This window comes from Onychomys torridus, chromosome 3 (genome assembly GCF_903995425.1).
Source record: "Onychomys torridus chromosome 3, mOncTor1.1, whole genome shotgun sequence".
Classification (NCBI taxonomy): Eukaryota; Metazoa; Chordata; class Mammalia; order Rodentia; family Cricetidae; genus Onychomys; species Onychomys torridus.
In genome coordinates this window covers 46,743,110-46,755,115 of record NC_050445.1, presented here as the reverse complement: position 1 = coordinate 46,755,115, position 12,006 = coordinate 46,743,110, and the positions used below count along the sequence as shown (strand labels likewise).

Here is a 12,006-nt window from a genome sequence, read left to right as displayed (position 1 = left end):
TGTTTGAATTTTCCTAAATCCTAGAAATGTTTTGTTCATCAACCCATTGGGGCTAGATGCTGGCTTATCTGACACTACCTATGGTTCTTCTAATGCTTCTATGTCTTCACTATGCCTGGGTCCACAGTGTATATGTTGTGGGCGAACACTGCAGAGGATCTCTCTCTCTCTCTCTCTCTCTCTCTCTCTCTCTCTCTCTCTCTCTCTCTCCCCTTCCCTCTCTCTCCTGTTACTTCTCAATTTGCAAGTGGTTGCTTGTGAGACAATTTTGTTCTAGGATTCAGAACAGCCCCTTACATTTAAAAAACATTAATGACACCCCCCCCCCATTTGCCTCCTGACACTCCCTTGAACTTAACTACATTGGCCTCACGCCTGGGATTTGCAGTGTACAGTGTGGCACTGATTGACTGATTGGCTTATCCCTCTCCCCACTTCAGATTCCCAGAACACTGCCATTCCCACATAGACCCAGAGTGTCTTCAGTTGCCTCCCTCTACAGCCTCAGCTTCAGGGGCTGCTGTGGCAGTGCTGGCCTTTCAGATGATGGGCATCCCATCCCCCACCCCCACCGTCCCCTTTACAAAGCTGGAACTGGACAATCTTAGCCAGTTCACAAACATCCCAGGTGTGGGGTTGGAGGTTCAGAGCTGAGTGAGAGCCAAAAAGAACCAGTGCCAGCCTCAGGCAAAATGACTTGTGAAACTGGTGGTGCCTGCTGGTCCACGCTGGATTCCCATCATTTTTTATAATCCATCACTCTACCAAGAAATAGTTAATAACAACCAGAACTTTATAACATGATTCTAATCCTTAGAATAATCTTCCTTATTAAGTGCCCGAAACTTGTTCAAGGCTATGGGGCTTAGATATGAGGAAAAGGTGTTGTCCACCAAACTCAAATTCAGACTGATTTTTCTGACTGTAAATTGGGCTTTTTGCAGGGGGCTATGTTGCGGCCAGATGTGCTTTTCCATGGCCCTTTAAATTAGTAAACCCTTATCCCCAGCACTTGGAAGGCAGAGGCAGGTGGATTTCTGTGAGCTCAAGACTAGTCTGGTCTACAGAGTAAGTTGGAGGACAGTCAAAGCTGCATAGTGAGACCCTGTCTGGGGATGGGGGTGGAGGACACAAGGATGGACAGATGGAACCTCCCTCTACCTTACAAAAGACTGAACCCAGGGCTCCACACACACTAAGATAATGATATGCTGAGATACACATTCATACCTCAGCACTTTTTCAGTTTCTGTTTAGAGACAGGGTTTTGCTAAGTAGCCAGGGCTGGGCTAGCTCCTACTCCACAAGATATAGCTTTCTAAGTAGCTGGGACCACAAGCATGCACCTTCCTTCATGGACTCCAGATGTACCTGAACACTCTCCCTGAAAGCCACCAAGTACTGTAAAGTCTATTATTGACAGGCTCTTGTGACTTGTGAACACCACGCTTGAACCCCAGCTAGCCTGTGTGGATTTGGTCTCTGCTCCCTTCAATACTGGGAGAATTCGTTTAAAGCAGAACCACATTCCATTTTCAGTTAACAGTGTGGTAGCCTAGAAGTAACTTGATTTCGGGCGGGGAAACCTGCCTTCCTCTAAGGTTGGGGGGCGTGTGTGTGTGTGTGTGTGTGTGTGTGTGTGTGTGTGTGTGTGTGTGCAGGGTTTGGAGCCAGCGTTTTGAGGCTGTGACCTGCTGGGCTGCACTGAATGAGCTAGGGAGCGTCTCCCAAGATCACAGATCTGTCACCTTTCTTCAGGGACCAAGACTGACAAATTTTCATTTTCTGTGTTGAGAATATGAAATAAAGGTGACTGAAGTCCTCTTCTGATAGAGATCAGTGCCTCAATGAGGCACCTTCTCCAGATTCTGGGCCATGGGGCAAGGAAGGCTGGGGCCCGGACTTCCCAGTGTACTCTGCAGTCACTGCAGCAGCCTGGAGTTTCCCCGAAAGCATCCCCGAGTGCCCCTTTTGGGAGGTAAAAGACAAGAGGTAAATGATTCCCCGCCACGCTAGGAATCTGGAAGAAGCGGTGGACCCTGCTACCGTGGGTCATAGCGGGAGAGGGAGAGGGAGGACTGTTTCAGGCCAGGCTGTGACCCAGGAGGGGCGTAAATGGAGGGCCCCCAAACCCCTTTGCACGGGCATTAGGAAACTAGCAGGAAATCTCTTCTCCTGATCCAGGCACAATGAGCCCCTGCTAAAGGGAATTCAAGTGAAAAAATACGTGAATGCACGGACAACCCACAGTTGGTGGCGCACGGAGGTTTACTGTGGGCTGTGTACAGGCACTGTTTCTTGTTGGAAAGGACGTCATTATGATCTTTACTCAATAAATGTTTGAACGACCGTTCTTTGCAGATGAGTTCATAACCTCTCTCTGATTGACCTCACTTGAAACTCAGCCAACTGCCCAGTGCAGCATTCTGCTTTTCCCTAAATACATTCATGAGGAGTGAATCCCACATCGAAAGATTTGCAAGACTTGTTAGGTTTTTAAACTTTGTTTTCCCTCCTAAAAGTACTTTAAAGAGAATAATACCATCTAAAACTGATCTTGCTTTAATATCTGCTTGGGTGTCCAACACAAGGATTCCATCAGTGACCAATTAAGTCATTTCAAGAAATTTTTCATTAGGCTAAAGAGAAATTCTGGGCAAAGGCCATCAAAGCAATTTTCTCTTCTTTTCGATCACTTTTTAAAAATACGTTTCACGCAGCATTTTGTGGTTCAAAGGTCAGTGTGAGTGGACCTTGTAGAATTTAGAGCAGTTCCATAACTTGGTTTGGTGTTGTCTAGTTGTGGGTGAAATGGGAAGGAGGAAATGAGGCATTTAGAAAGGAGCAGAAAGGGTCACCCTCTGCAGAAACCCCAAGGTTGAGGTGCTGTGGGCAAGTGTCACAGGCAAGGCTGAAACTGATCATTTCTGCCCTAATGCCCTTTCCCCGTTGTGTGTGAGTCCTGACAACTAGCCCTGTTCTTTGAGCAAACAGTTACTGTTTTAAAGAGTTCTGGTAGAATTGAGAGGACAAGGGTCACCTGGTAGGGCGTTTTAGAACAACTAGAATCAATTAACGCTGACACCAACACTATCAAGACCATGGAAATTTCACTGGAAAAGGTGTGTGTGTGGGGGGTGTTCTGCAGCAGATCAGCAGTATGGTATGCTGTTAGGATGCATTCAGTGAGGGTTCAATATCCTATGTACAAGCATGCTTCCAGGTAGAGAGCAATTTCATGTTGAGACAGTGCCATTGGGTTAGAGGTCACAAGGAGTTAAGGGTCACATGACAGGATACTTAAGGCAAAGGGTACTGATGGTGGAGAAAAAGAGCGGAAGTATCTGTGGACAAACTGCTTTCAAAAACAGTCAGCCCTTCCTTACTCTTTCATCAGGGAAAATGGAGGAAATTGTCATCTTTCACATTTATCACATCATCTTACTTTCAGGACCTAAACGTCAGGCCCAAATATTGCTGTGTAATAATTGTGGATAAAGCAGATTTTTGTGGACCAGTATGATCACCCTGGTCACCATTTCTGTGACATGACAGGAGAAACAAGTTCAGAAGTTCAAGGCATTCCTGATATTTTATCACATAAGTGTCCATAAATCCAGTAGTACTTTCATTTTGACACTGCAGAAATTTGTCAGTGTAACTAAGTGGGGTTGGTTTATGCCTACAGCTACTTAGGAGGTGGAGGGAGGAGGGCTATGGGAGCCTCAGACTTCCAGACCAGTCTGGACAACACACCAAAATCCTATGTCCAACAAAACTTCTGAGTGAATGCAGGAGCATAGTATGCCACCATACATTAGGGAAAACCCCAAAATAAAGACAGGGAAATTACAAATCAAAACACTATAATCCTCTAAAATCCTATCAAGAAAACATTGGGGGGATTACTACCAGTCATGCCAATTGCTGATTAACATTAATATCATTACTAATATTGCTAGTTATTGGTGGTTATTACTGTTAATACACAGTATTTGAGTAGGTACTTAACATTTTCCTTGCTGTGAATGTGTGTTCTCAAAATAATTCTTTTTATCAGATTGTAGGCCTACCAGGTACAGAGCACAATGTCCATAACTCTTGCTTATTTGATTGAAAATAAAACATCACAGAATAAAACAAAAAACACAGAGCCAGATAGTTGGATGTCTGAAATACTGCAAATATCTTACTGCATTTAATCTATTTAAGTTTAATGAACACAGAAGTTGCTATGACCGGATGGATTTTTTTATTGCCTGCAAGCTTTCACACTCAGAAATAGAGTACAGTGTGTTGATGGAAGCACACCTAGCAATGTCTTACTCATGAAAAAAATGTTCAGAAGGGAACAGGACGTAAGCCTGGGGACAGTCTAGTCTATGTTCGGGCATGGCCCTCTCTGAAGTCCAGGATTACATCTGCAGACAAATTCAGAGTTATGAAAACCAAGGCTAAAGCTTCATACACACCACAACACTGGCAAGGGAAGTACAGAACAAACACTGTACACGAAGTCTAACCTGGAAGCACACCATTTTAACAGAAGCACAACAGAACTGATGCTGTGACCAGAGATGGCTTTTCCTAATGATGTTTCATAGGAGACGCGTATCTCATATGACACACAGGATGTGATTTTGATAGGACTATTAAAAAGGAAAGTCAAATATACTAACAACAACAAAGAACAAAAACAAAATTAAAAGACCAAAGAAGTTCATGTCCTAGTCATGAGCAGAGCCCATTTTAGGCCAAGCTATACACATGAATATGGTTTTCTTTCAAAAAATACTTGGCATTTCTCTCTTTTTCTCCGAGTTCATTTTCTAAAGAAATCTGAGCATTTTTATTTGGTCAAGACAGTAAGTACAATTACAAGGACAAGGTGCACAGAACAATGCCAAGGCCTTCAGTCCTTTTGTGGAACTGTGTGCTATCAGCCTTCTTCTTCTTCGTCACTGTCCTTCATTGTAATGCCCTGAAGTCCTCCTCCTTCTGAAACAGAGGCTGTGGCCTCTTCCACAGTTAAACGTCTGTGCAGAGTATCATATGTCTTACTGTTCAGCGTTCCTTCCAACACACCTTGCAATCGGAAATCCCTATAGGTTTTCTAAAAGAAGAACAGAGTATTTGCTTTGATTAGTTAGATGTGTGCATAGACATATATGCTTATATGTGCAGACATATGTTTGTATACTCCAATGGCCTTTTAGAAATATGGGGAAAATCCACTAATGGATTCCAACTGTGGCTGCTCATGTCAATCATCTTGCTAGTGCATTTCTGGGGAGAAAAAGGGATGAATGACTTTGGATAGTGCTACCTAAGCTACAGTCCTTATGGATAGATCAAAATGTTGTGACTACCAGATGACAAATTAATTCCCTTTCTCCAAACATTACTAATTATACAGAGTTGTGTACCGAATAGTCTGTAACAAACATAACATAATATGTTTATGTGCATTTTTAGTAGGAAGGACATCTTACATTTTCAATAGGGGAGTCTTTCCTTTAATAAAGAAAAATATACTTTGCCTGTATGGTTTTTACCTTTTTTCTTTAAAATGCTCTTAGAACAGTAAGTACCATGATTTTGGAGAAAAGTTTCCATAGTTAAGAAAATAAAAATGAACATTTACATTTTTGGCAAAATAATAAGCCATTATATTACATGTTAGAACAGTGATTTATTGACTGCATGTAAAACAGAATTCAATATTATCATTTCTTCCTATGTGAATTTTTTAAAAATTAAAATTACATTTTTTGTTTCATATGTGTGTGTTTATGTTTGTGTGCGTGTGTGTGGGTATCAGGAAAACTAGTTGGAGTTTGTTTTCCTTCTACTGTGTGGATCTTGGGGTTTAGATCAGGTTGTCAGGCTTGAGAGCAAGTACCTTTACATACAGAACCAATTACTGGCCAATGTACAGTGCTTCAATTTTTTTTTTCCTGTGGGATTTAAAATGCATAACCTATAAAGCTTTTCCCTTATGTCTAAAGTGTGATTATTTTCACACCTTTCCCATGTCTCTACAAGACTGTCATATTAACAATAGTAGCAGTAGTATTGATTTTAAAAGTGGGAGAAGGAAGCCTAGTTATTTAAATGGAGAAACCAAGAACTCATAAAGATACCCCATTCTATGGAGGAATTTTGAAACACATTTTTAATGATAATCATCTTTTATAATTCTGCTGCTTGCTAGATTTGGAACCAGAAGGCAGACTTCAATGGATTACCCAAGTGTCATCTGGTATCTGTATGCCACTCACTGTTTTAAGTGATTTCTGGCAGCCAGTTTTGTTTTTGTTTTTGTTTTTTTTCCAGAGCTGAGGACCGAACCCAGGGCCTTTTGCTTGCTAGACAAGCGCTCTACCACTGAGCTAAATCCCCAACCCCCAGGTTTTTGTTTTTGTTTTTGTTTTTAATAATTAAAAGAAGAGAGAAAGTCAAATCAGAAGGGATATTGTATCTCATTGCCCAGTATCATAACCCCAGTAGATGGAAAATACAATGAAGAGAAGCTTGGTTACAGCATACACAGTCACAACACTTCTATCAGAACCTTCAGAAGACCCCAGAGCACCCAAGCATGTGCACTGAGGCGCGTGTCACATGGCTCAGAAAGTGCACATTTATCTCCTCATTTGACATATGTGGTCACTTCTCACAGCTTTCTCAGAAAAGCAGGAGTAGTACAAGGTGGTGGAAGCTCCGGCGCTGCCTCAGTTTACCCTCCTGCCCTCTTTCCCTGACTTGTGCCCATGGTCTCATCTAGTTTCAGAAGTGATATGTAAATGGTAAGGGTGGAGGGCAGTGTAACCTTTCTGATCTGATCACTCGATGGAAATAAATTCATGTTAAAACAAAACAAAACAAAAAACAAAAACAAAACCCACGCCAGCCAGGCAGTGGTGGCGCAGGCTTTTAATCCCAGTACTCAGGAGGCAGAGGCAGAGGCAGGTGAATCTCTGCGAATTCGAGGCCAGCCTGGTCTACAGAGTGAGTTCTAGGACAGCTAGAACTGTTACACAGAGAAATCTTGTCTCAAGAAGACAAAACAAAACAAAAAACAAAACAAAACAAAACAACCCACACCAATGTCTAAAATTTAGTTGAAGCCTGAGAACCACCATATGGCATCAGGGGTCAATGTCTACACAGCTAGTATGATTTAGATTCAGATCAAATGTAGTTCTACTTTTAAGTTAAAATTATTGAAATTTATTTCAATAGCTTCCTTTAAGACATATAATCTCCCACCTTCATATTCTCAAGGTGGAATAAACTTACTATGATGCAGTCATAAACCGACTTCTGATTCATAAACACCACTAAGGTGGTATAGCTTTATGATACTCAGTCATACTTCATATTTAAAACAGGAGAAGTAACTCTGAAGTATGAATTTTGCCTAGAAAGTGTGGTAACTAATACATAGGGTATTATTACCACAAACATTTATGTTAAAGTCTATTGTTGTCTTTTTAATTGGATTAAAATTACATTAAGCACACAACACACTATTCATACTGTATTGTGCCATAGACAATTGTTTACTAAGTTTCTGAGTTTGCTCTTCTGGTTTTATTGGAATCCTTTCCTTTAGACTTAGTTTAAGTATTAGTAAGTTTGCCCTGAAAGACTTAAATTATGGATTTGAAGTTCCAAAGGCTTTCTAATTTCAATATGGTAAAGACCACTTCCTTATTCTGTTAAAAAGTAACAACCAGGAGGTGAGTTGCAGTGCAGATCCTGCAAACTCTCATTCATAAAATGCTGCCAACACTTGGACATTCTCAGGCTTCCACCCTGGCCCTGTTGGCTCCTCCTAAGACAAGGGCCTGCCACAGGCTGCTGCCTGCTTCCTTTCCCCTAGCACAGCAAGCAGCTGATTTCTATTAATTGCTTTAAAATGTTTTATGGCCATTAGGGAGAACTGCCTAAATCAACAGCCATTTCGATTACTTGTAGACTTTATTTCCCCTTCTCAAAGAAATCATTCTGATGTTAAATCTTAACACATAATTTCAGACTTCAGTGTTTTTATGTCAGTCTTACTGGGATTTTTTTTTTTAATCAAATGAACCAATTGTGTAAGAGGACACAGCTGACTCTCATTTTCAGATCTTCCTGGGCCTAGAACAATGGCAATGCCTGTGAATAGTAAGAAGAGAGCCGGAGTCTAGTCAAGTTGAGTGGATCCTGGTTAGGATGCAGGGATCTGCTGTCACACACAGGCCAGATCCAAATCATCTAGAGAGAAGGGCCTCTTAGCAACCTTCACACTTCTACATGCATGTTGTCTAGTCCTTTTTAGAAACGCACTGAAAAATGATTAGTATAAGCAAAATCACTATTACGAACAAAACTAAAATCAGTTCCAAGGAACTGATGAATCCATGTAAGAAAGTGGTTTACGTTCATTTATATTCAAAATAGGAGAATGGTTAGAATACTAAATTATTACTTCACCTTGCTCTTCACTGTGAAAATACTAACTTTAATTATTAAGTAGATTCCTATGACCTGGTTAAATTTATAAGCCAGAAAAGCTTTGTCTGAGCTTGTGGAGAGCTAAATATGAACTAGGGCTGGTGGCACTGATCTGTCATCCCTGGTATTTGGGAAGCTGAGACAGGATGATCCCTAGGTGCTCAAGATCTTCCTGGGTGACAGAGTCAGTCTGAGGTCATCCTAAGCAACTTAGTCAAAATAAATGCAAAAAATGAACTCAGTTATAGAGTGCTTGCCTAGCATGAATGAGGCCCTAGATTCAATCTCCAGCACAGAAAAAAAGTAAAAATAAAATAAAGTTGAACATTTATGAAACTTAATTTCACTCATTAGTTTTCACTATTTATAGCCATAAATGAAGTTATCTTAAGATAACATTGGATTAGAGCACAATGAAAATGCTGCTGTACTACTTAAATGGTGTTAACTGTTCTTTCCTGTTAAAGTATTCACTGATAAGAATGGAAGATGCATTCTCAGTATATTTTATGTATATGTTATTAACTATCCTTATGTTGTATATTTTGTTCACAGACAATTTTTTGTCAACCACATCTTAATAAGACGAAAAAATGGTGCATGCTCTTTACCTATTAAGATGTATTAATATAAGAAAGAAATAACTTTGAAGAAACAAATGATGAGCAAGTAAAAAAGTGAACATTTTAATTCCCCAAACAAAGAGATTAGCTATCTACCAACTGATGGTTGGGAGGATATATGACTTCTGACATCCTGAACCTGATAGACAGAAGCTTGAAGCATGGCTGCTGGGGAAGATAGCCAGCTGGCTGGCCTCATTTAAATGACAGGAGACACTGTGACATCAACAGATCTATGCATATGGAAGGTAAACACAGTATTCGGATTGCCTTTTATGCAAAACAAACCAATCAAAAGCTGTCCAAGTTACATTTATAAAAACAAGGGAGAAATGATGGTGAAGAAAGCCACATCTGGACACAACAGTGTGTCTGCAGCTCTTTGTAAAGGAAAGAATACCTGCTAAGAGGAATTGAGATTATTTTGTTTGTTAAATGAAATATGTGGCTGGAGTATCAAAATGTCATGGGTGGCAATAATTTTACTTGTTATTGATCACTGATAATCATGACTATTATTAGAGCATAGTTCGGTTTCCACTCGTGAGGCAGACTGCCCAAATCTGATTTTGGGACAGAATTCAGTTGTGGTTCTGACTTGTGGTAACTTGTGTGTCTGTAGTGCAGAATAATTTGTATTTGAATTACACTGTCGGAACCAAGAGAATGATGGTAATTTTTTTTTTAGATTTATTTTATTTATTATGTATATAGTGTTCTGTCTGCATGTATGCCTGCAGGCCAGAAAGGGCACCAGATCTCATTAAAGATGGTTGTGAGACACCATGTGGTTGCTGGGAATTGAACTCGGGACCTCTGGAAGAACAGCCAGTGCTCTTAACCACTAAGCCATCTCTCTAGCCTTCAATGGTAAACTTTTTAATGTGGATGGAAATTTCTTTTAAAGATGTATCTTAGTGGTACTTTGCAAATTTCAGCATGTAATTAGAGTCTTCTGGAGGCATGTTTATCTGTGGATCACTGGGTCTTATCATTAGTTCCTGATTCCAAGGGTTTAGGCTGTTACCAAAAGACCTGTAGTTCTGACACATACCATTTTAGATCAAAATGACACACTGAGAAACACTGTGTGAGCAACCATATATACATGACATATTATATACACGTGTAGTATGTGTACGTATACACAGACACCAAAATGGAAGTATAGGTCTTCTGCATGGAACTCTTGATTCTCACTTTGTTTTCAGCTATAATATCAAAATGATGCTTTGATTTTAAGAAGTTAATCTTAAAGCAAATTCTGGTTTCTACTGAAATTTACGAAGTGAAAAATTATATTGAATAGATATATTATTTAAAGCTCCCACTCATTAAAAAGAATATATATAGGCTAGTACCTGTAGTGGGTAGCCATTCCAGCTTTGATCTGGAAGTTCCAACCCCCACTGAGGCTTAGGTAACTGTCACGCCTATAAGGCGGGGCCGAGAGAGGACCCTGAAGACCCGAGATCCAGATGGGTAAGCTTTCTTGGTTCCTGGACCCTGGACACTGGAGGTAGACTGAGCAGAGTTCTCCAGAGAACACTGCTGGACTGTGCTACACCTTTCCCAGACCCTGTTACCTATCCCTTCACTTGTAAGTTACCCCACAAAATAAACCTCCCTTTTAACTATGTGGAGTGGCCTTAATAATTTCACCAATAAGTACCTATAGGCAAAAGTTCAGTGTTCTATTGAATGCATGTGAGACCTGTGTTAACAGGTCTGGATAACCTCTAACACTCAAAATGGCCATCTTTTACATAAAAGGAGAGGCAGACTTCCTAAAGAAGCCAGGCAGTGACAGTGTGTAATGTCCTAACAGGGAATGGTGAAATCACACATTCTCCTCATTTCATTGGAAAGTACAACTCAAAAGCCCTCCTGATTAATACATGACCCTAATAAACATGAGGAATGCACTTAATTTTTATGCCAATGAATGTAAAATCACTGTGGACCGACCACACTCAAGTACACACAATTCATGTACATTGTCTTACACTATGAGTACTTACATCCACCACTCGGTTACAGCAACCTTCCCCTTCCCCCGCCCCTCTTTTGGTGGGATGGTATCTTACCACTATTCTTTACTGCTTGTGGTGTAATTGGTGGGCAATTCACATTTCAATGCTTTCCATTTACCTTCACAATCTTGATGAGCGTCTTCAGTTGGTAAATATGAAGCTGGAGGTCTAGTCTGTCAGCCAGCCACACACAAATGACTTTCATGGAATTGCTGTACCATTGCTGAAAAGAAGGATGGGGGTAGAGGGGAGGAGGGCAAAAAAGAAAACCACCGCTGCAGTATTCATTTAATAGATTCAGTAATGAGAGGGTAATGAAGCACTCCGGAATGACCACAGATCAGCACTTGAAGTCAATAATGCTATAATTTCCTGTTAACAGAATTGTATGTTATGCTGGCAAATCTGCTGAGCTGACCCAGGCTGTTCTTTACATGAATTAGCATTACAGTGTTTAGCTGTAACATAGTCACAGAAAACTGTGCTTTTGCACTTTGCAGCCTAGTGGACTGCTTTGCAATTTGTAAGTTACAATGGGCACTAAATACATAGTATGGGACTGAATGGATGACCAAGCTGCAGGGAGAACACACCACACACACACACACACACACACACACACACACACCAGGAAAAATTCAGACAGTAGGAGTATTAGAACATAAGTCATGATGTCAATGCCTAGAAATAACATTTTGAACCATAGCAAAAGGATCCACAGCTTACTAAATGGTAAACCCTGATGATGCTTTTGTACAAATCAGTTATGAAGCAATTGCCAAGATGTTTTAACAGTACTTAAATCAAAATTTAATCAGATCACAGGAAGGAGCCTTGTTGAGATG

The 12,006-nt window shown here is 40.5% G+C and overlaps 1 protein-coding gene across 12 annotated transcripts in view; it reads right to left on the bottom strand.

Annotated features, from left to right (window-relative positions):
• Nucleotides 1-4,233: 4,233 nt before the first annotated feature.
• Cadps2 (calcium dependent secretion activator 2) overlaps nucleotides 4,234-12,006 on the bottom strand; it is a 542,247-nt gene continuing 534,474 nt past the window's right edge. For all 12 annotated transcript variants that reach the window (XM_036180978.1, XM_036180981.1, XM_036180972.1 and 9 more), the window contains 2 exons: nucleotides 11,280-11,384; nucleotides 4,234-5,113 (listed from right to left, as the gene is read on the bottom strand). In XM_036180978.1, the coding sequence (XP_036036871.1) occupies nucleotides 4,940-5,113; nucleotides 11,280-11,384 (279 nt within the window). In that variant the 3' untranslated portion in view covers nucleotides 4,234-4,939. The remainder of the gene's footprint in view (nucleotides 5,114-11,279; nucleotides 11,385-12,006) is intronic.